The 22,728-nt window shown below is 47.8% G+C and overlaps 1 protein-coding gene and 3 long non-coding RNA genes across 50 annotated transcripts in view; 2 read left to right on the forward strand and 2 right to left on the reverse strand.

Moving 5' to 3' along the window:
- LOC118360245 (troponin T, cardiac muscle-like) overlaps positions 1 to 17,429 on the reverse strand; it is a 31,674-nt gene extending 14,245 nt beyond the window's left edge. For both annotated transcript variants that reach the window (XM_052481186.1, XM_052481185.1), the window contains exons 1-2: positions 17,237 to 17,429; positions 2,775 to 2,828 (exon numbers count right to left, since the gene is read on the reverse strand). In XM_052481186.1, the coding sequence (XP_052337146.1) occupies positions 2,775 to 2,828; positions 17,237 to 17,414 (232 nt within the window). In that variant the 5' untranslated portion in view covers positions 17,415 to 17,429. The remainder of the gene's footprint in view (positions 1 to 2,774; positions 2,829 to 17,236) is intronic.
- On the forward strand, positions 631 to 2,800 carry LOC127912299 (uncharacterized). Of its 41 annotated transcripts, none has more exons than XR_008081697.1 (6): positions 631 to 1,383; positions 1,458 to 1,491; positions 1,574 to 1,615; positions 1,659 to 2,028; positions 2,064 to 2,231; positions 2,278 to 2,562. It is a non-coding gene; the product is annotated as an uncharacterized LOC127912299 (long non-coding RNA). The 41 variants fall into 41 exon arrangements; XR_008081693.1 differs by having other exon boundaries at positions 631 to 1,331; positions 1,416 to 1,491; XR_008081672.1 differs by lacking the exon at positions 1,574 to 1,615 and adding an exon at positions 2,578 to 2,688 and having other exon boundaries at positions 1,343 to 1,491; positions 2,278 to 2,403; positions 2,446 to 2,531.
- Positions 7,495 to 10,427, forward strand: LOC127912298 (uncharacterized). Of its 3 annotated transcripts, none has more exons than XR_008081665.1 (4): positions 7,495 to 9,544; positions 9,932 to 10,147; positions 10,181 to 10,252; positions 10,292 to 10,427. It is a non-coding gene; the product is annotated as an uncharacterized LOC127912298 (long non-coding RNA). The 3 variants fall into 3 exon arrangements; XR_008081667.1 differs by having other exon boundaries at positions 10,181 to 10,216; XR_008081666.1 differs by lacking the exon at positions 10,181 to 10,252.
- Positions 17,430 to 19,934: 2,505 nt separating the features above from the next.
- On the reverse strand, positions 19,935 to 22,710 carry LOC127912300 (uncharacterized). 4 transcript variants are annotated; one of them, XR_008081713.1, is made up of 4 exons: positions 21,939 to 22,710; positions 20,995 to 21,190; positions 20,750 to 20,896; positions 19,935 to 20,351 (listed from the first exon to the last, which is right to left on the reverse strand). It is a non-coding gene; the product is annotated as an uncharacterized LOC127912300 (long non-coding RNA). The 4 variants fall into 4 exon arrangements; XR_008081710.1 differs by having other exon boundaries at positions 20,750 to 20,945; XR_008081712.1 differs by lacking the exons at positions 20,750 to 20,896; positions 20,995 to 21,190 and adding an exon at positions 21,240 to 21,533.
- Between the last annotated feature and the right edge of the window lie 18 nt (positions 22,711 to 22,728).

The raw sequence follows: 22,728 nt of genomic DNA on the forward strand, positions 1-22,728 counted from the left end.
AAGTTCTCATTTACAACTGTGACCTGGCCAAGATAAAGCAGTGCGACACAAACACAGAGTTACACATAGACAAACGTACAGTCAATAACACAAAAGAAAAGTAGAAAGATCTATGTACAGTGTGTGCAAATGTAGAAGAGTAGGGAGGTAGGCAATAAATAGGCCATGAAGGCAAAAATAATTACAATTTAGCATTAATACTGGAGTGATGGATGTGCAGATGATGATAGTAGAGATCTGGGGTAAAAGAGCAAGAGTTATATTATATAATATGGGGATGAGGTAGTTGGGTGTGCTATTTACAGATTGGCTGTGTACAGGTAAGCTGCTCTGACAGCTGATGCTTATAAGAGAGGGAGATATTAGACTCCAGCTTCAGAGATGTTTGCAATGCGTTCCAGTCATTGGCAGCAGAGAACTGGAAGGAATTATGCGGCCAAAGCAGGGTTGGCTTTAGGGATGACCAGTAAAATATACCTGCTGGAGCGCGTGTAATTGCTGGGTGTTGCTATGGTGACCAGTGAGCTAAGATAAGGGTTTACCTAAAAAAGACTATAGATGACCTGGAGCCAGTAGGGTTTGGTAGGGATATTATAGGACCAGCCATGCTGAGCATAGGGTCTGGTGGGTTGTATGTATTTTTGGTGATAAAACGGATGGCACTGTGATAGACTACATCCAGTTTGTTGACTAGAGTGTTGATGGAGAATGATGGAGGCGACTGTGTTCTTGGGGACCTTCAATTCTACATAAATGTTTTTGGTACCCTTCCCCAGATCTGTGCCTCGACACGATCCTGCTCGGAGCTCTAAGGACAATTTCTTCAACCTCATGGCTTGGTTTTTGCTCTGACATGCACTGTCAATTGTGGGACCTTATATAGACAAGTGTGTTCCTTTACAAATCATGTCCAATCAATTGAATTTACCACAGGTTGGACTCCAATAAAGTTGAAGAAACATCTCAAGAATGATCAATGGAAACAGGAAGCACCTGAGCTCAATTTTTAGTCTTATAGCAAAGGGTCTGAATACTTATGTAAATAAGGTATTTCTGTATAAAACATTTATACTTTTGCAAACATTTCGAACAACCTGTTTATGCTTTGTAATTATGAGGTATTGTGTGTAGATTGATAAGAAAAAATGCATATTTAATCAATTTTAGAATAAGGCCACAAAATGTGGAAAGAGTCAATGGTTTGGAATCCCTCCAGAATGCACTGCATATTCTACTGTGGCAGGTTCTAGTAGGGTTGTGTTATATATATATATATATTATACTGAGGTAGGGTCTGGTAGGGTTATATTATATATATATATTATACTGAGGTAGGGTCTGGTAGGGTTATGTTATATATATATTATACTGAGGTAGGGTCTGGTAGGGTTATATTATATATATATTATGCTGAGGTAGGGTCTGGTAGGGTTATATTATATATATATTATGCTGAGGTAGGGTTATATTATATATATATATTATGCTGAGGTAGGGTCTGGGAGGGTTATATATATATATATTATGCTGAGGTAGGGTCTGGTAGGGTTATATATATATATATTATGCTGAGGTAGGGTCTGGTAGGGTTATATTATATATATATTATGCTGAGGTAGGGTCTGGTAGGGTTATATTATATATATATATATGCTGAGGTAGGGTCTGGTAGGGTTATATTATATATATATTATGCTGAGGTAGGGTCTGGTAGGGTTATATTATATATATATTATGCTGAGGTAGGGTTATATTATATATATATATTATGCTGAGGTAGGGTCTGGTAGGGTTATATTATATATATATTATGCTGAGGTAGGGTCTGGTAGGGTTATATTATATATATATTATGCTGAGGTAGGGTCTGGTAGGGTTATATTATATATATATTATGCTGAGGTAGGGTCTGGTAGGGTTATATTATATATATATTATGCTGAGGTAGGGTCTGGTAGGGTTATATTATATATATATTATGCTGAGGTAGGGTCTGGTAGGGTTATATTATATATATATTATGCTGAGGTAGGGTTATATTATATTATATATATTATGCTGAGGTAGGGTCTGGTAGGGTTATATTATATATATATTATGCTGAGGTAGGGTCTGGTAGGGTTATATTATATATATATTATGCTGAGGTAGGGTCTGGGAGGGTTATATTATATATATATTATGCTGAGGTAGGGTCTGGTAGGGTTATATTATATATATATTATGCTGAGGTAGGGTCTGGGAGGGTTATATTATATATATATATATTATGCTGAGGTAGGGTCTGGTAGGGTTATATTATATATATATTATGCTGAGGTAGGGTCTGGTAGGGTTATATTATATATATATTATGCTGAGGTAGGGTCTGGTAGGGTTATATTATATATATATTATGCTGAGGTAGGGTCTGGGAGGGTTATATTATATATATATTATGCTGAGGTAGGGTCTGGTAGGGTTATATTATATATATATTATGCTGAGGTAGGGTCTGGGAGGGTTATATTATATATATATATTATGCTGAGGTAGGGTCTGGTAGGGTTATATTATATATATATATATTATGCTGAGGTAGGGTCTGGTAGGGTTATATTATATATATATATTATGCTGAGGTAGGGTCTGGGAGGGTTATATTATATATATATATTATGCTGAGGTAGGGTCTGGGAGGGTTATGTTTTATTTCTATGTAGGTTAATGTTCTATTTTTAGATACTAGTAGTGCTACGTTCTCTTTCATAAGCCCCTCCCACATGACTTCTGACCTGACTCCTCGTTGGTCTCCTCTTCCTCCTCTATGGCTGGCTCTTCTTCTTCCTCTAGGACACATAAAGTGAGAGAGTGATAGACAGGCAGAAAAGCCTATCTCGTCCCCTTCTCCATAAGGTGTGCACTTGTTTACTTCAAGACATTGGATTGGTGTAAAGTTATGGTGGAAACTACGTTTTCACCAATCCAAAGCTTTTAAATCCTTGAGTAGGAGTGAACGAGTGCACACTTGTAGGGAGAATGGGATAAGAAGAGCATCAGAATCAGTAGAAAAGTAGAACTGATCTCATTTGAAACCATATTGTCCATACCCCTTTCCTGCAGTTGAATGACCAGATCGGCCTCATGGGTGGAATGTTAATAATATTAATCATTTCATAATTATCTGAAATTATGGTGTTTAATGTCAAACGTTTTTTTTTTGTTATTCAGTCTTCTGTGATGTATATCAAGTGTAATACTGGGATGCAAACTCCAAATTGATTATATTTAAACTCTATGTCTGACATGGTATGGATGTCTTCTTTTTTTAAGCTCATAACCATGTGTGTGAGGTGTATACTTTTGGTTCAAAGTAGATTTGTTTAAGAGAACCAAGAAACCCCCTGTGTGCTCCTGATTGAGCCCACTGCAACCAACATTTACAAATAGCTCTACCATGACCTGTTCCATCAAGTTCTATCATTTTCGACAAATTTCAGTTCATGTGACAAAACAATGAATGTTTTTTTTGGTAGAGAATCACAATCTTAACCTCTGTGAAATATTCAGTTTCTTCAGAAAGTATTCATACTTACTCCACCTTTTTTTTTTTACATCCTGCATTGAAAATGGATTAAATAGACCCTCTCACCCATCTACACACAACACCCCAAAATGACAAAGTGAAAGGATGTTTTTTGCATTTTTTTGAAAATGTATTGAAAATGAAATACAGGAATATCTCATTTACATATGTATTCACACCATAGAGTCAATACTTTGTAGAAGGACCTTTGGCAGCGATTACAGCAGTGAATCTTTCTGGGTAAGTTTTAAGAGCTTGCTACAACTGGATTGTGCAACATTTGCCAAATATTCTCTGTCAAATTCAAGATGGCGCCGACGGAGATGGTCGCCTCACTTCGAGTCCTTAGGAAACTGCAGTATTTAAAAAAAAAAGTTGTATTTCTTACATTGTATTGTTACCCCAGGAAATCTTAAGTCTTGTTTCATACAGTCGGGAAGAACTATTGGATATAAGAGTGATGTCAACTTACCAACATTACGACCAGGAATATGACTTTCCCGAAGCGGATCTTTTGTTCGGACCACCCCCCAGGACATCGGATCTAATCCCAGAACCCAAAAGAGCGTTGGCGCAGAAGAGGTAGACAAAGCTGCCTCTGGTCAGACTTTTGAAGGCGTGCACACCACCCAGTGCTTCAGAGCATATTATTTGCCAATGTCCAGTGTCTAGACAACCAGGTGGATGAAATTAGGGCCAGGGTTACATCAGAGAATGTAACATTCTCTGTTTCACAGAAACATGGCTCTCTCGTGATATGTTGTCGGAATCGGTACAGCCACCGGGTTTCTTCATGCGTCGCGAAACAAACATCTCTATGGTAAGAAGAAGAGCGGGGGTGTATGCTTCATGATTAACGACTCATGGTGTAATCATTACAACATACAGGAAATCAAGTCATTTTGTTCACCTGACATAGAATTCCTTACAATCAAATGCCGACCACATTATCTCCCAAGAGAATTCTCTTCGATTATTATCACAGCCAGGTACGGGGCGGCAGTTAGCCTAGAGGTTAGAGCGTTGGACTAGTAGCCGAAAGGTTGCAAGATCGAATCCCTGAGCTGAATCCCTGAGCTGTTGTTCTGCAGCTGAACAAGGCAGTTAACCCACTGTTCCTAGGCCATCATTGACAATGAGCATTTGTTCTGAACTGACTTGACTAGTTAATTTTTTTTTTAAATGGCCCTCAAGGAACTTCACTGGACTCTATGCAAACTGGAATCCATATATGCTGAGACTGCATTAACTGTAGCTGGGGAATTTTAACAAAGCAAATTTGAGGAAAAGGCTACCTAAATTCTACCAACACATTGACTGCAGTACCAGCGCTGGCAATACACTGGACCACTCCTACTCTAACTTCCGCGATGCCCTACCTTCGGCAAATCCGACCACGACTCTATCTCAAATCAACTTGTATAAGTCACATGCGCAAAATAAAACAGTGACCTTACAATGAAATGCTTACTTAGAGGACCGAGCATGCCCCAACAATGCAGTTCCAAAAAATACAGATCAGAATAAGAGATCAAAGTAACGAGTAATTAAAGAGCAGCAGTGAAATAACAATAACGAGACTATATACAGGGGGTACCGATACAGAGTCAACGTGAGGGAGCACCGGTTATTTGAGGTAGTATGTAAATGTAGAGTTATTAAAGTGACTGTGCACAGATGACAATAGTGGTGTAAAGAGGGGGTGAGGGGGGGACACGGCAAATAGTCTGGGTAGCCGTTTGACTAGATGATCAGGAGTCTTATGGCTTGGGGGTAGAAGCTGTTTAGAAGCTTCTTGGACCTAGACTTGGCGCTCCGGTACCGCTTGTTGTGTGGTAGCAGAGAGAACACTCTATGACTTGGGTGGCTGGAGTGTTTGAGAATTTTTACGGCCTTCCTCTGACACTGCCTGGTATAGAGGTCCTGGATGGCAGGAGGCTTGGCCCCGGTGATGTACCGGGCCATTTGCACTACCCTCTGTAGTGCCTTGCGGTCGGAGGTCAAGCAGTTGCCATACCAGGCAGCCATACCAGGCAGCAACCAGTCAGGATTCTCTCGATGGTGCAACTGTAGAATCTTTTGAGGATCTGAGGACGCATGCCAAATATTTTCAGTCTCCTGAGGGAGAACAGGTTTTCTCATGCCCACTTCACGACTGTCTTGGTGTGCTTGCACCATGTTAGTTTGTTGGTGATGTGGACACCAAGGAACTTGAAGCTCTCAACCTGCTCCACTGAAGCCCCGTCGATGATAATGGGGGTGTGCTCGGTCCTCTTTTTCCTGTAGTCCACAATCATCTCCTTTATCTTGTTCACGTTGAGGGAGAGGTTGTTGTCCTGGCACCACAAGGCCAGGTCACTGACCTCCACCCTATAAGCTGTCTCGTCATTGTCGGTGATCAGGCCTACCACCGTTGTGTCATCGGCAAATTGAATGATAGTGTTGGAGTTGTGCCTGGCTGTGCAGTCCTGAGTGAAGAAGGAATACAGGAGGGAACTGAGCACGCACCCCTGAGGGGCCCCTGTGTTGAGGATCAGTGTGGCGGATATGTTGTTACCTACCCTTACCACCTGGGGGCGGCCCGTCAGGAAGTCCAGGATCCAGTTGCAGAGGGAGGTGTTTAGTCCCAGGGTACCTTAGCTTTGTGATGAGCTTTGAGGGTATTATGATGTTGAGCATTCTCACATAGGTGTTCCTTTTGTCCAGGTGGAAATGGGCAGTGTGGAGTGCAATGGAGATTGCATCATCTGTGGATCTGTATGCAAATTGGAGTGGGTCTCGGGTTTCTGGGACGATGGTGTTGATGTGAGCCATTACCAGGCTTTCAAATCACTTCATGGCTACAGACGTGAGTGCAACGGGTCAGTAGTCATTTAGGCAGGTTACCTTCGGGTTCTTGGGCACAGCGACAATGGTGGTCTGCTTAAAACATGTTGGTATTACAGACTCGGACAGGGAGAGGTTGAAAATGTCAGTGAAGACACTTGCCAGTTGGTCAGCGCATGTTCGCAGTACACGTCCTGGTAATCCGTCTGGCCCTGCGACCTTGTGAATGTTGATCTTTTTAAAGGTCTTACTCACATCGGCTGTGGAGAGCGTGATCACACGGTCTTCCGGAACAGCTGATGCTCTCATGCTTGTTTCAGTGTTATTTGCCTCGAAGCGAGCATAGAAGTAGTTTGGCTCATCTGGTCGGCTCGTGTCACTGGGCAGCTCTCGGCTGTGCTTCCCTTTGTAATCTGTAATGGTTTACAAGCCCTGTCACATCCAACGAGCATCAGAGCCAGTGTAGTGCGATTCAATCTTAGTCCTGTATTGATGCTTTGTCTGTTTGATGGTTCATTGGAGGGCATTGCAGGACTTCTTATAAGCTTCAGGTTTACAGTTCCGCTCCTTGAAAGTAGCAGTTCTAGCCTTTAGCTCAGTGCGGATGCTGCCTGTAATCCATGGCTTCTGGTTGGGGTATGTACGTACGGTCACTGTGGGGATGACGTCATCGATGCACTTATTGATGAAGCCAATGACTGATGTAGTGTACTCTTACATATTCCAGTCTGTGCTAGCAAAACAGTCCTGTAGCTTAGCATCTGCTTCCTCTGAACACTTTTTTATTGATCTAGTCACTGGTGCTTTCTTCTTAAATGTTTGCTTGTAAGCAGGAATCAGGATAGAATTACGGTCAGATTTGCCAAATGGAGGGCAAGGGAGAGCTTTGTATGCGTCCGTGTGTGTGGAGTATAGGTGGTCCAGAGTTTTTTTTCTTCTGGTTGCACATTTAACATGCTGATAGAAATTTGGTAAGACGGATTTAAGTTTCCCTGTATTAAACTCCCCGGCTACTTGGAGCGCCTCCTCTGCGTGACCATTTTCTTTTTTGCTTATGGCGGAATACAGCTCATTCAATGCTGTCTTAGTGCCAGCCTCTGACTGTGGTGGTATGTAAACAGCTACAAAGTACAAATTAAAACTCTCTTGGTAGGTAGTGTGGTCTACAGCTTATCATGAGATACTCTACGTCAGGCAAGCAATAGCTTGAGACTTCCTTAGATATCGTGCACCAGCTGTTGTTTACAAAAATACAAAGACCGCCGCCCCTTGTCTTACCAGATGCCGCTGTTCTATCCTTCCCGATACATCATATAACCAACCAGCTGTATGTTGATATTATCGTCATTGAGCCACGACTCCGTGAAGCATAAGATGTTACAGTTTTTAATGTCCCGTTGGTAGTTTAATCGTCTGTGTAACTTGTCAATTATTGTCCAAAGATTGCACGTTTGCTAGCAGAATGGAGGGAAATGGGGGTTAATTTGATTGCCTATGAATTCTCAGAAGGCAGCCCGACCTGCGGCCACTCTTTCTCCGTCTCCTCTTCACGGGGATTAGGGAAGCAGTGTATCCTTCGCGTCGGGCTTGTCAGAGTCGTTAGAGTCATGAAGGAAAAAGAGGATTCTGCTAGTCCGTGGTGAGTAAATCACAGTCCTGATGTCTTGAAGCTATTTTCGGTCATAAAAGACGGTAGCGGGAACATTATGTACAAAATAAGTAAAAAAACAAGTTACAAACAATGCAAATAAACAAATGAAAAACACAATCGGCTGGGGGCACGTAAAACGTCTACCATCTAATTCCGGCTCCATTTTACACATCTTGCTCCTACCGTCCTATAGGCAGAAACTCAAACAGGATGTACCTGTGACTAGAACTATTCAATGCTGGTCTGACCAATCGGATAATACATTGCCGGTGATGCAGCCCGCTTCCAAGGACTCGGGGCTGCCCCTCTCCTTCTTCGTGGCCGACGTGAACGCGTTAACCCTCGTAAGGCTGCTGGCCCAGACAGAATCCCTAACCCCGTCCACAGGCTGCTGGCCCAGACAGCATCCCTAACCCCGTCCACAGGCTGCTGGCCCAGACAGCATCCCTAACCCCGTCCACAGGCTGCTGGCCCAGACAGAATCCCTAACCCCGTCCACAGGCTGCTGGCCCAGACAGCATCCCTAACCTTGTCCACAGGCTGCTGGCCCAGACAGCATCCCTAACCCCGTCCACAGGCTGCTGGCCCAGACAGCATCCCTAACCCCATCCACAGGCTGCTGGCCCAGACAGAATCCCTAACCCCGTCCACAGGCTGCTGGCCCAGACAGCATCCCTAACCCCGTCCACAGGCTGCTGGCCCAGACAGCATCCCTAACCCCGTCCACAGGCTGCTGGCCCAGACAGCATCCCTAACTCCGTCCACAGGCTGCTGCCCCAGACAGCATCCCTAACCCCGTCCACAGGCTGCTGGCCCAGACAGCATCCCTAACCCCATCCACAGGCTGCTGGCCCAGACAGCATCCCTAACCCCGTCCACAGAGCATGTTCAGACCAGCTGGCTGGTGTATTTACGGACATATTCAATCGCTCCCTATCCCAGTCTGCTGTCTAAATGACTAAAAGACTTCTCAGCTTTTTATTTTGAATACATTTTTAAAGTATTGAGTGTAGATCAGTGACAAAACATCTACGTTTAGGGGGACTGAATAGTTTCTGAAGGCACTGTATTTCCAATAACCACAGATGTTTGAAGCTGGTGTACAAAACAGAACGTTCACAGACGCCAAACTTAAGGGCAGGACGCATAAAAAGAGAGCTCATGGAACTGATAGACTTCAATGAGAACCTCAATCTATGTGAATTTTGTCTGGTTTCCCATAAAGCAACATACTGGACCTTTAAAGTGTGTGTGCCAGTAGATACCACGGTAGAGGCTCAGCCAGAGAGAGCTGGAGAGACAGACATGACAGATTCCAGGAAGTGGCTGAGCTGGAGAGACAGACATGACAGAAGGAGGTGGCTGAGCTGGAGAGACAGACATGACAGAAGGAGGTGGCTGAGCTGGAGAGACAGACATGACAGAAGGAGGTGGCTGAGCTGGAGAGACAGACATGACAGAAGGAGGTGGCTGAGCTGGAGAGACAGACATGACAGAAGGAGGTGGCTGAGCTGGAGAGACAGACATGACAGATAGGGAGGAGGTGGCTGAGCTGGAGAGACAGACATGACAGATAGGGAGGAGGTGGCTGAGCTGAGAGACAGACATGACAGAAGGAGGTGGCTGAGCTGGAGAGACAGACATGACAGATAGGGAGGAGGTGGCTGAGCTGAGTGACATGACAGATAGGGAGGAGGTGGCTGAGCTGAGAGACAGACATGACAGAAGGAGGTGGCTGAGCTGGAGAACATGACAGAAGGTGGCTGAGCTGGAGAGACAGACATGACAGAAGGAAGTGGCTGAGCTGGACAGAAGACATGGAGGTGGCTGAGCTGGAGCAGACATGACAGAGGAGGTGGCTGAGCTGGAGACAGACATGACAGAAGGAGGTGGCTGAGCTGGAGAGACAGACATGACAGAAGGAGGTGGCTGAGCTGGAGAGACAGACATGACAGAAGGAGGTGGCTGAGCTGGAGAGACAGACATGACAGAAGGAGGTGGCTGAGCTGGAGAGACAGACATGACAGAAGGAGGTGGCTGAGCTGGAGAGACAGACATGACAGAAGGAGGTGGCTGAGCTGGAGAGACAGACATGACAGAAGGAGGTGGCTGAGCTGGAGAAGACATGACAGAAGGAGGTGGCTGAGCTGGAGAGACAGACATGACAGAAGGAGGTGGCTGAGCTGGAGAGACAGACATGACAGAAGGAGGTGGCTGAGCTGGAGAGACAGACATGACTGGAGAAGGAGGTGGCTGAGCTGGAGAGACAGACATGACAGAAGGAGGTGGCTGAGCTGGAGAGACAGACATGACAGAAGGAGGTGGCTGAGCTGGAGAGACAGACATGACAGATAGGGAGGAGGTGGCTGAGCTGAGAGACAGACATGACAGATAGGGAGGGGGTGGCTGAGTTGAAGAGTCAGCACCGCCTGATAATTATTAGTTGACAGAAGCTCCACCCCAGTACATCTTCGAGCATTCATGTGTGTGTGTGTGTTGGGAGGAGGGGGGTTAAGGTAGCAACATAGATATGCAGCAGCAGGTTCACTAACTTCTTCCTCTCCCTCATCCTCCTCATCCTCCTCTCCCTCCTTCTCCTCTCAAGGGTTATGTTAGTGTATCAGCTAAAACAGCAGTACAGAAGCCAGTGGTTGCAAATGAGAACGTGTTCTCAACAAACTACCTGGTTAAATAAAATAAATAAATAAAACACACACACACAAAAACAGTCTGTGTGTGTGTGTGTGTGTGTGTGTGTGTGTGTGTGTGTGTGTGTGTGTGGCTGTGTGTGTCTGTGTCTAGACCCACCCCTGGTCTAGGGTCTAGGCCCACCTCTGGTCTAGGTTAGGGTCTAGGCCCCTCTGGTCTAGGGTTAGGGTCTAGGCCCACCCCTGGTCTAGACCCACCCCTGGTCTAGACCCACCCCTGATCTAGACCCACCCTGGTCTAGGCCCACCCCTGGTCTAGACCCACCCCTGGTCTAGACCCACCCCTGGTCTAGACCCACCCCTCGTCTAGACCCACCCTGGTCTAGGCCCCCCTTTTCTAAACCCACGCCTGGTCTAGGCCTGTTCTAGGCCCACCCCTGGTCTAGGCCTACCCCTGGTCTAGGCCCACCCCTGGTCTAGACCCACCCCTGGTCTAGGGTTAGGGTCTAGGCCCACCTTGGTCTAGGCCCACCCCTGGTCTAGGGTTAGGGTCTAGGCCCACCCCTGGTCTAGGCCCACCCCTGGTCTAGGGTTAGGGTCTAGGCCCACCCCTGGTCTAGGCCCACCCCTGGTCTAGACCCACCCCTGGTCTAGGCCCACCCCTGGTCTAGGCCCACCCCTGTTCTAGACCCACCCCTGGTCTAGACCCACCCCTGTTCTAGGCCCACCCCTGGTCTAGACCCACCCCTGGTCTAGGCCCACCCCTGGTCTAGGCCCACCCCTGGTCTAGACCCCCCCTGGTCTAGACCCACCCCTGGTCTAGACCCACCCCTCGTCTAGACCCACCCCTGGTCTAGATCCACCCCTGTTCTAAACCCACCCCTGGTCTAGACCCACCCCTGGTCTAGACCCACGCCTGGTCTAGACCCACCCTGGTCTAGGCCCACCCTAGGTCTAGACCCACCCCTGGCTACTCCCACCCCTGGTCTAGGCCCACCCCTGTTCTAGACCCACCCCTGGTCTAGACCCCCTGGTCTAGGCCCACCCCTGGTCTAGACCCACCCCTGGTTAGACCCACCCCTGGTCTAGGCCCACCCCTGGTCTAGACCCACCCCTGATCTAGACCCACCCCTTGTCTAGACCCACCCCTGGTCTAGGCCCACCCCTGGTCTAGACCCACCCCTGGTCTAGACCCACCCCTCGTCTAGACCCACCCCTGGTCTAGGCCCACCCCTGTTCTAAACCCACCCCTGGTCTAGACCCACCCCTGGTCTAGACCCACGCCTGGTCTAGACCCACCCTGTTCTAGGCCCACCCCTGGTCCCCTGGTCTAGACCCACCCCTGGTCTAGACCCACCCCTGGTTTAGGCCCACCCCTGTTCTAGACCCACCCCTGGTCTAGACCCACCCCTGGACCCACCCCTGGTCTAGGCCCACCCCTGGTCTAGGCCCACCCCTGGTCTAGGTCCACCCCTGGTCTAGGCCCACCCCTGGTCTAGGGTCTAGACCCACCCCTGGTCTAGGCCCACCCCTGGTCTAGACCCACCCTGGTCTAGGGTTAGGGTCTAAGCCCACCTCTGGTCTAGGGTTAGGGTCTAGGCCCACCCAGACCCACCCCTGGTCTAGACCCACCCCTGATCTAGACCCACCCCTGGTCTAGGCCCACCCCTGGTCTAGACCCACCCCTGGTCTAGACCCACCTCTCGTCTAGACCCACCCCTGGTCTAGGCCCACCCCTGTTCTAGACCCACCCCTGGTCTAGACCCACCCCTGTTCTAGACCCACCCCTGGTCTAGACCCACCCCTGGTCTAGACCCACCCCTGGTCTAGGCCCACCCCTGGTCTAGACTACCCCCTGGTCTAGACCCACCCCTGGTCTAGACCCACCCCTCGTCTAGACCCACCCCTGGTCTAGATCCACCCCTGTTCTAAACCCACCCCTGGTCTAGACCCACCCCTGGTCTAGACCCACGCCTGTCTAGACCCACCCCTGGTCTAGGCCCACCCCTGGTCTACGCCCTGGTCTAGACCCACCCCTGGTCTACCCCACCCCTGGTCTAGGCCCACCCCTGTTCTAGACCCACCCCTAGACCCACCCTGGTCTAGGCCCACCCCTGGTCTAGACCCACCCCTGGTCTAGACCCACCCCTAGGGCCCACCCCCTGGTCTAGACCCACCCCTGGTCTAGACCCACCCCTTGTCCCCCCCTGGTCTAGGCCCACCCCTGGTCTAGACCCACCCCTGGTCTAGACCCCCCTCGTCTAGACCCACCCCTGGTCTAGGCCCACCCCTGTTCCCTGGTCTAGACCCACCCTAGACCCACGCCTGGTCTAGACCCACCCTGTTCTAGGCCCACCCCTGGTCTTGGCCCACCCCTGGTCTAGACCCACCCCTGGTCTAGACCCACCCCTGGTTTAGGCCCACCCCTGTTCTAGACCCACCCCTGGTCTAGACCCACCCCTGGTCTAGGCCCACCCCTGGTCTAGGCCCACCCCTGGTCTAGGCCCACCCCTGGTCTAGGCCCACCCCTGGTCTACCCACCCCTGGTCTAGCCCCACCCCTGGTCTAGACCCACCCCTGGTCTAGACCCACCCCTGGTCTAGACCCACCCCTGATCTAGACCCACCCCTGGTCTAGGCCCACCCCTGGTCTAGACCCACCCCTGGTCTAGACCCACCTCTCGGTCTAGGCCCACCCCTGTTCTAGACCCACCCCTGTCTAGACCCACCCCTGTTTCTAGACCCACCCCTGGTCTAGACCCACCCCTGGTCTAGACCCACCCCTGGTCTAGGCCCACCCCTGGTCTAGACCCACCCCTGGTCTAGACCCACCCCTGGTCTAGACCCACCCCTCGTCTAGACCCACCCCTGGTCTAGATCCACCCCTGATGTTCTAAACCCACCCCTGGTCTCCCACCCCTGGTCTAGACCCACGCCCTGGTCTAGACCCACCCCTGGGCCCACCCCTAGGCGCACCAGACCCCCCTGGTCTACTCCCACCCCTGGTCTAGGCCCACCCCTGTTCTAGACCACCCCTGGTCTAGACCCACCCCTGGTCTAGGCCCACCCCTGGACCCACCCCTGGTCTAGACCCACCCCTGGTCTAGGCCCACCCCTGGTCTGGGCCACCCCTGGTCTAGACCCACCCCTTGTCTAGACCCACCCCTGGTCTAGGCCCACCCCTGGTCTAGACCCACCCCTGGTCTAGACCCACCCCTCGTCTAGACCCACCCCTGGCCCACCCCTGTTCTAAACCCACCCCTGGTCTAGACCCACCCCTGGTCTAGACCCACGCCTGGTCTAGACCCACCCCTGTTCTAGGCCCACCCCTGGTCTTGGCCCACCCCTGGTCTAGACCCACCCCTGGTCCCCACCCCTGGTTTAGGCCCACCCCTGTTCTAGACCCACCCCTGGTCTAGACCCACCCCTGGTCTAGGCCCACCCCTGGTCTAGGCCCACCCCTGGTCTAGGTCCACCCCTGGTCTAGGCCCCCCCTGGTCTAGGCCCACCCCTGGTCTAGACCCACCCCTGTTCTAGGCCCACCCCTGTTCTAGACCCACCCCTGGTCTAGACCCACACCTGGTCTAGACCCACTCCTGGTCTAGGCCCACCCCTGGTCTAGGCCCACCCCTGGTCTAGGCCCAACCCTGTTCTAGGCCCACCCCTGGTCTACACCCCACCCCTGGTCTAGACCCACCCCTGGTCTAGACCCACCCCTGTTCTAGACCCACCCCTGGTCTAGGCCCACCCTGGTCTAGACCCACCCTGGTCTAGACCCACCCCTGGTCTAGACCCACCCCTGTTCTAGGCCCACCCCTGGTCTAGGCCCACCCCTGTTCTAGGCCCACCCTGGTCTAGACCCACCCCTGGTCTAGACCCACCCCTGGTCTAGGCCCACCCCTGGTCTAGGCCCACCCCTGGTCTAGACCCACCCCTGGTCTAGACCCACCCCTCGTCTAGACCCACCCCTGGTCTAGGCCCACCCCTGGTCTAGACCCACCCCTGGTCTAGACCCACCCCTGGTCTAGACCCACCCCTGGTCTAGGCCCACCCCTGTTCTAAACCCACCCCCTGGTCTAGACCACCCCTGGTCTAGACCCACGCCTGGTCTAGACCCACCCTGTTCTAGGCCCACCCCTAGTCTAGACCCACCCCTGGTCTAGGCCCACCCCTGGTCTAGACCCACCCCTGGTCTAGACCCACCCCTGGTCTAGACCCACCCCTGTTCTAGGCCCACCCCTGGTCTAGACCCACCCCTGGTCTAGGCCCACCCCTGGTCTAGACCCACCCCTGGTCTAGACCCACCCCTGGTCTAGGCCCACCCCTGGTCTAGACCCACCCCTGTTCTAGGCCCACCCCTGTTCTAGGCCCACCCCTGGTCTAGACCCACCCCTGGTCTAGACCCACCCCTGGTCTAGGCCCACCCCTGGTCTAGGCCCACCCCTGGTCTAGGCCCACCCCTGGTCTAGACCCACCCCTGGTCTAGACCCACCCCTGGTCTAGACCCACCCCTGGTCTAGGCCCACCCCAGGTCTAGACCCACCCCTGGTCTAGGCCCACCCCTGGTCTAGACCCACTCCAATTTGTATACCGCCCCAACAGATCAAACAGGTCTACAGATCAATGCAATCATCATCACACTGCGCACTGCCCTATCCCATTTGTACAAGAGGAATACCTATGTAAGAATGCTGTTCATTGACTACAGCTCAGCATTCAAAACCATAGTACCCTCCAAGCTCATCATTAAGCTTGAGACCCTTGGTCTCAACCCCTCACTGTGCGATTGGGTCCTGGACTTCCTGACGGGCCGCCCCCAGGTGATGAAGTTAGGAAACAACATCTCCACTTTACTGATTCTCAACACTGGGGCCCCACAAGGGTGCGTGCTCAGCCCTCTCCTGTACTCCCTGTTCACCCATGGCTGCGTGCCATGCACACCTCCAACTCAATCATCAAGTTTGCAGACGGCACAACAGTAGTAGGCTTGATCACCAACAACGACGAGACAGCCAATATGAAGGAGGTGAGGGCACTCAGAGTGTGGTGTCAGGAAAATAACCTCTCACTCAACGTCAACAAAACAAAGGAGATAATCATGGAAACAACAGTGGGTGCTGTGGAAAGTTTCAAGTTCCTCGGCGTACAATTCACGAACAAACTGAAATGGTCCACACAGACAGCGTGGTGAAGAAGGCACAGCAGCGCCTCCCCATACTCAGGAGGATGAAGAAATGTGGCTTGTCACCTAATACACTCACAAACTTCTACAGATGCACATTTTAGAGCGTCTTGTCGGCTGTATCACCGCCTGGTATGGAAACTGCACCGCCCACAACCGCAGGGCTCTCCAGAGGGTAGTGCGGTCTGCACAACGCATCACTGGGGGGAAAACTATCTGCCCTCCGGGACACCTACAGCACCCGATGTCACAGGAAGGCCAAAAAGATCATCCCCTGAGCCACTGCCTGTTCACCACATCACCATGCAGAAGGCGAGGTCAGTACAGGTGCATCAAAGCTGAGACCGAGAGACTGAAAAAATGGCTTCTATCTCAAGGACATCAGACTGTTAAACAGCCACCACTAAGACAGAGAGGCTGCTGTCTACATATAGACTTGAGGTCATGGGCCACTCTAACAAAATGGATCACTCGTCACTATATCAATGCCACTTTAATAATGATTTCTACATATTTGCATTACTCATCTCATCTGTATGTACTGTATTTTACCCCATCTATTGCATCTCATCTATGCCGGTCAGTCATGGCCCTCCATATATATATATATATATATATATATATATATATATATATATGTACATATTTTATTCCATCCCTTTACTTAGATGTGTGTGTATTAGGTAGTTGTTGTGGAACTGTTAGATCACATGTTAGATATTGCTGCAGTGTTGGAACTAGAAGCACAAGCATTTCACTACAGTCACACTATCAAATCAAATCAAATTTTATTTGTCACATACACATGGTTAGCAGATGTTAATGCGAGTGTAGCGAAATGCTTGTGCTTCTAGTTCCGACAATGCAGTAATAACCAACAAGTAATCTAGCTAACAATTCCAAAACTACTGTCTTATACACAGTGTAAGGGGATAAAGAATATGTACATAAGGATATATGAATGAGTGATGGTACAGAGCAGCATAGGCAAGATACAGTAGATGGTATCGAGTACAGTATATACATATGAGATGAGTATGTAAACAAAGTGGCATAGTTAAAGTGGCTAGTGATACATGTATTACATAAGGATGCAGTCGATGATATAGAGTACAGTATATACGTATGCATATGAGATGAATAATGTAGGGTAAGTAACATTATATAAGGTAGCATTGTTTAAAGTGGCTAGTGATATATTTACATAATTTCCCATCAATTCCCATTATTAAAGTGGCTGGAGTTGAGTCAGTATGTTGGCAGCAGCCACTCAATGTTAGTGGTGGCTGTTTAACAGTCTGATGGCCTTGAGATTGAAGCTGTTTTTCAGTCTCTCGGTCCCAGCTTTGATGCACCTGTACTGACCTCGCCTTCTGGATGATGGCGGGGTGAACAGGCAGTGGCTCGGGTGGTTGTTGTCCTTGATGATCTTTATGGCCTTCCTGTAACATCGGGTGGTGTAGGTGTCCTGGAGGGCAGGTAGTTTGCCCCCGGTGATGTGCTGTGCAGACCTCACTACCCTCTGGAGAGCCTTACGGTTCATCTGCTAACCATGTGGATGTGACCAATAACATTACAATTTGATATGATTTGATTTGGCACAGACACACAGACACACACACACACACACACAAATCAAAATCAAATCAAATGTATTTATATAGCCCTTCGTACATCAGCTGATATCTCAAAGTGCTGTACAGAAACCCAGCCTAAAGCCCCAAACAGCAAACAATGCAGGTGTAGAAGCACGGTGGCTAGGAAAAACTCCCTAGAAAGGCCAAAACCTAGGAAGAAACCTAGAGAGGAACCAGGCTATGAGGGGTGGCCAGAACTCTTCTGGCTGTGCCGGACACACACTCACAAACACACACAAACACATGCAAGCACACACACACATAAAACACGTACAAACACACACACACAGAACTTACCATTCTGCTCCCTGTGGATGAATAAGAAATTATAATCACAGAAAACAACAGGCATTAGAAACAGAAATTCAACAAAATACATAAGTGAAATGTGAGACTTTATAGGTAGGGATAGGGTTGATAATATGATACTGCATATATACAGGTTAGTATATCTGGTTGATAATGTGATTATATAAAATACTACTTGAGTAAAAGTATTTGTTTTTAAATATACTTAAATATACTCAAATGTCATTGGTCAAATATACTTAAGTATCGAAAGTAAAAGTAAATGCTCTAAATGATTTACATTGGTCTTGCACAATGGTCTTGTTATTTTAATTTACAGATAGCCAGGGGCCTGTATAGTCCGCCAGATCAGAGGCAGAAGGGATGACCACGTGTTCTCTTGATAAGTGTGTGAATTTGACCATTTTCCTTTCCTGCTACACATCGAAATGCTAAAGTTAAGTACAGATACCCTTAAAAAATAATTAAGTCGTACTTCAAAGTATTTTTACTTTGTGGCTTTACACCATTGTACATATATAATGAATAAAGACTTACTCAAACTCTTCAACCTCTTCATTGTCTGACATGGTTGCTCTGGTCTAGAGAAAACAATACACACAAATACATATATATACATATATATATATATACATAAATATTACAATACATACAGTCTATTACCATATCAATACCTATTCATGGGTTTCACGGTCACATTGTTATGAACCAACTGTTTAGGTTCCTCCACTCATTCTAAAAAGGTGTTAATGATGATTTTGTCCAAATTACAACACAGTGTCTTGTAAATAAAATGCTAACATAGACAAATAATTAGTTGAAACAACTTTGTTCTCATTAAAAATGTTGCCAGATTCACTTTAGACAGAAAACAATGTTGTAATTAGCTAGCTAACCCTAACCTTAACCCTAACCCTAAGCCTAAGCCTAAGCCTAACCCTAACCCTAACCCTAACCCTAACCCTAACCCTAACCCTAACCCTAATAGAAAGTTAAGCTATGAGGTGAAGTGACATAAAAACCCATGAATATACATATATACACAACCATATATATTCTGTATTACATTATGTTACATACATGAATATACATCTATACATGTTCTATATTACATACATGAATATACAGCTATACATGTTCTATATTACATACATGAATATACATATATACATGTTCTATATATATTCTGATATACATTATACATGTTACATTACATGAATATACATCTATACATGTTCTATATTACATACATGAATATACATCTATAGGTGGAAACATATCTTTGTATATATATTTTGTAGAAAGGTATATCTTTGTATTATCTTTGTATTATCTTTGTTACAAAGGTATATCTTTGTAGAAAGGTATATCTTTGTAGAAAGGTACATCTTTGTACATCTTTGTAGAAAGGTATATCTTTGTAGAAAGGTATATCTTTGTAGAGGTATATCTTTGTATGAATATATATCTTTGTAGAAAGGTATATCTTTGTAGAAAGGTATATCTTTGTAGAAAGGTATATCTTTGTAGAAAGGTATATCTTTGTAGAAAGGTATATCTTTGTAGAAAGGTATATCTTTGTAGAAAGGTATATCTTTGTAGAAAGGTATATCTTTGTAAAAGGTACATCTTTGCAGAAAGGTACAGCGGTCAGACATACCTGACAGATGGAGAGAAGAACTGACTTCAGTTAGAAGTATTTTCCACTGATCAACAGAAACGTGACAATAGGAGAGAGAGAGAGAATGGAGGAGGTGTGGGACCCTACAGAGTGTATTAATATCCAGAGATAACAGCCTGAACACTCTGATAGGGTGAGGGTATTCTCTTATCATCCATCCCTAAAAAGGACTCTTCTGGAGGCAGACCTGTCCCACACATACACAGACATACACAGACACACACACACACACACACACACACACACACACACACACACACACACACACACACACACACACACACACACACACACACACACACACACACACACACACACACACACACACACACACACACACACACACACACACACACACACACACACACACAAAAAAAGCACACACACACACACACACACACACACAAACACAGACTCCACAGAGCCACACATTAGACCCAACCAAATTATGAGAAAGCAAAAAGACAACTATTTGACACACTGGAAAGAATCAACAAAAAAACAGAGCAAATTGGAACGCTATCTGGCCCTAAACAGAGAGAACACAGTGGCAGAATACCTGACCACTGTGACTGACCCTAAACAGAGAGTACACAGTGTCAGAATACCTGACCACTGTGACTGGCCCTAAACAGAGAGTACACAGCGGCAGAATACCTGACCACTGTGACTGACCCTAAACAGAGAGTACACAGTGGCAGAATACCTGACCACTGTGACTGACCCTAAACAGAGAGTACACAGTGGCAGAATACCTGACCACTGTGACTGGCCCTAAACAGAGAGGACACAGTGGCAGAATACCTGACCACTGTGACTGGCCCTAAACAGAGAGGACACAGTGGCAGAATACCTGACCACTGTGACTGGCCCTCAACAGAGAGTACACAGTGGCAGAATACCTGACCACTGTGACTGACCCTAAACAGAGAGAACACAGTGGCAGAATACATGACCACTGTGACTGGCCCTAAACAGAGAGTACACAGTGGCAGAATACCTGACCACTGTGACTGACCACAGTGGCAGAATACAGTGACTGGCCCTAATCAGAAGTACACAGTGGCAGAATACCTGACCACTGTGACTGAAACAGAGAGTACACAGTGGCAGAATACCTGACCACTGTGACTGGCCCTAAACAGAGAGAACACAGTGGCAGAATACCTGACCACTGTGACAAACAGAGAGTACACAGTGACCTGACCACTGTGACTGACCCTAAACAGAGAGTACACAGTGGCAGAATACCTGACCACTGTGACTGGCCCTAAACAGAGAGTACACAGTGGCAGAATACCTGACCACTGTGACTGGCCCTAAACAGAGAGTACACAGTGGCAGAATACCTGACCACTGTGACTGGCCCTAAACAGAGAGTACACAGTGGCAGAATACCTGACCACTGTGACTGGCCCTAAACAGAGAGTACACAGTGGCAGAATACCTGACCACTGTGACTGACCCTAAACAGAGAGAACACAGTGGCAGAATACCTGACCACTGTGACTGGCCCTAAACAGAGAGAACACAGTGGCAGAATACCTGACCACTGTGACTGGCCCTAAACAGAGAGTACACAGTGGCAGAATACCTGACCACTGTGACTGACCCTAAACAGAGAGTACACAGTGGCAGAATACCTGACCACTGTGACTGGCCCTAAACAGAGAGTACACAGTGGCAGAATACCTGACCACTGTTACTGGCCCTAAACAGAGAGTACACAGTGGCAGAATACCTGACCACTGTGACTGGCCCTAAACAGAGAGTACACAGTGGCAGAATACCTGACCACTGTGACTGGCCCTAAACAGAGAGTACACAGTGGCAGAATACCTGACCACTGTGACTGGCCCTAAACAGAGAGTACACAGTGGCAGAATACCTGACCACTGTGACTGGCCCTAAACAGAGAGTACACAGTGGCAGAATACCTGACCACTGTGACTGGCCCTAAACAGAGAGTACACAGTGGCAGAATACCTGACCACTGTGACTGGCCCTAAACAGAGAGTACACAGTGGCAGAATACCTGACCACTGTGACTGGCCCTAAACAGAGAGTACACAGCGGCAGAATACCTGACCACTGTGACTGGCCCTAAACAGAGAGTACACAGCGGCAGAATACCTAAACAGAGAGTACACAGTGGCAGAATACCTGACCACTGTGACTGACCCTAAACAGAGAGTACACAGTGGCAGAATACCTGACCACTGTGACTGGCCCTAAACAGAGAGTACACAGTGGCAGAATACCTGACCACTGTGACTGACCCTAAACAGAGAGTACACAGTGGCAGAATACCTGACCACTGTGACTGACCCTAAACAGAGAGTACACAGTGGCAGAATACCTGACCACTGTGACTGGCCCTAAACAGAGAGTACACAGTGGCAGAATACCTGACCACTGTGACAGTACAGTGGCAGAATACCTGACCACTGTGACTGGCCCTAAACAGAGAGTACACAGTGGCAGAATACCTGACCACTGTGACTGGCCCTAAACAGAGAGAACACAGTGGCAGAATACCTGACCACTGTGACTGGCCCTAAACAGAGAGTACACAGTGGCAGAATACCTGACCACTGTCACTGACCCAAAATTAAGAAAAGCTTTGAGTATGTATAGACTCAGTGAGCATAGCCTTGCTATTGAGAGAGGTCTCCTTAGGCAGACCTGGCTCTCAAGAGAAGGCAGTATATGTGCCCACTGTACACATAATGAGGTGGAAACTGAGCTTCACTTCCTAACCTCCTGCCAAATAATGACCATATTAGAGATACATATTTCCCACAGATCACACAGACCCATAAATAATTTGAAAAGAAATCCAGCACTGATAAACTCCCATATGTGTTAGCAGAAATACCACAGTGTGCTATTAACTATTTGCACATTGCTAAAACACTGCACATAACTGATAATATAACACTTGAAATGTCTTTCTTTTTTAAACCTTTTTGTGTGCAATGTTTCCTGTTGATTTCTAATGTTTTTTATGTTACATTTGTTTCTTCTCAATTTTGTTCATTGTTTATTTCACTAAATATATATTTCCCGTGTCGATAAATCCCAATTGAATTGGGAGAGAGAGAGAGAGAGAGAGAGAGAGAGAGAGAGAGAGAGGACAACAGCAACTCCCAGCATGGTTTCCATTCTAATCCAATCTAACCTTCCATACACATTCATTAACATGTTGGAGGACTTACTTGAATTTAGGT

This window comes from Oncorhynchus keta, chromosome 27 (genome assembly GCF_023373465.1).
Source record: "Oncorhynchus keta strain PuntledgeMale-10-30-2019 chromosome 27, Oket_V2, whole genome shotgun sequence".
Lineage (NCBI taxonomy): Eukaryota > Metazoa > Chordata > Actinopteri > Salmoniformes > Salmonidae > Oncorhynchus > Oncorhynchus keta.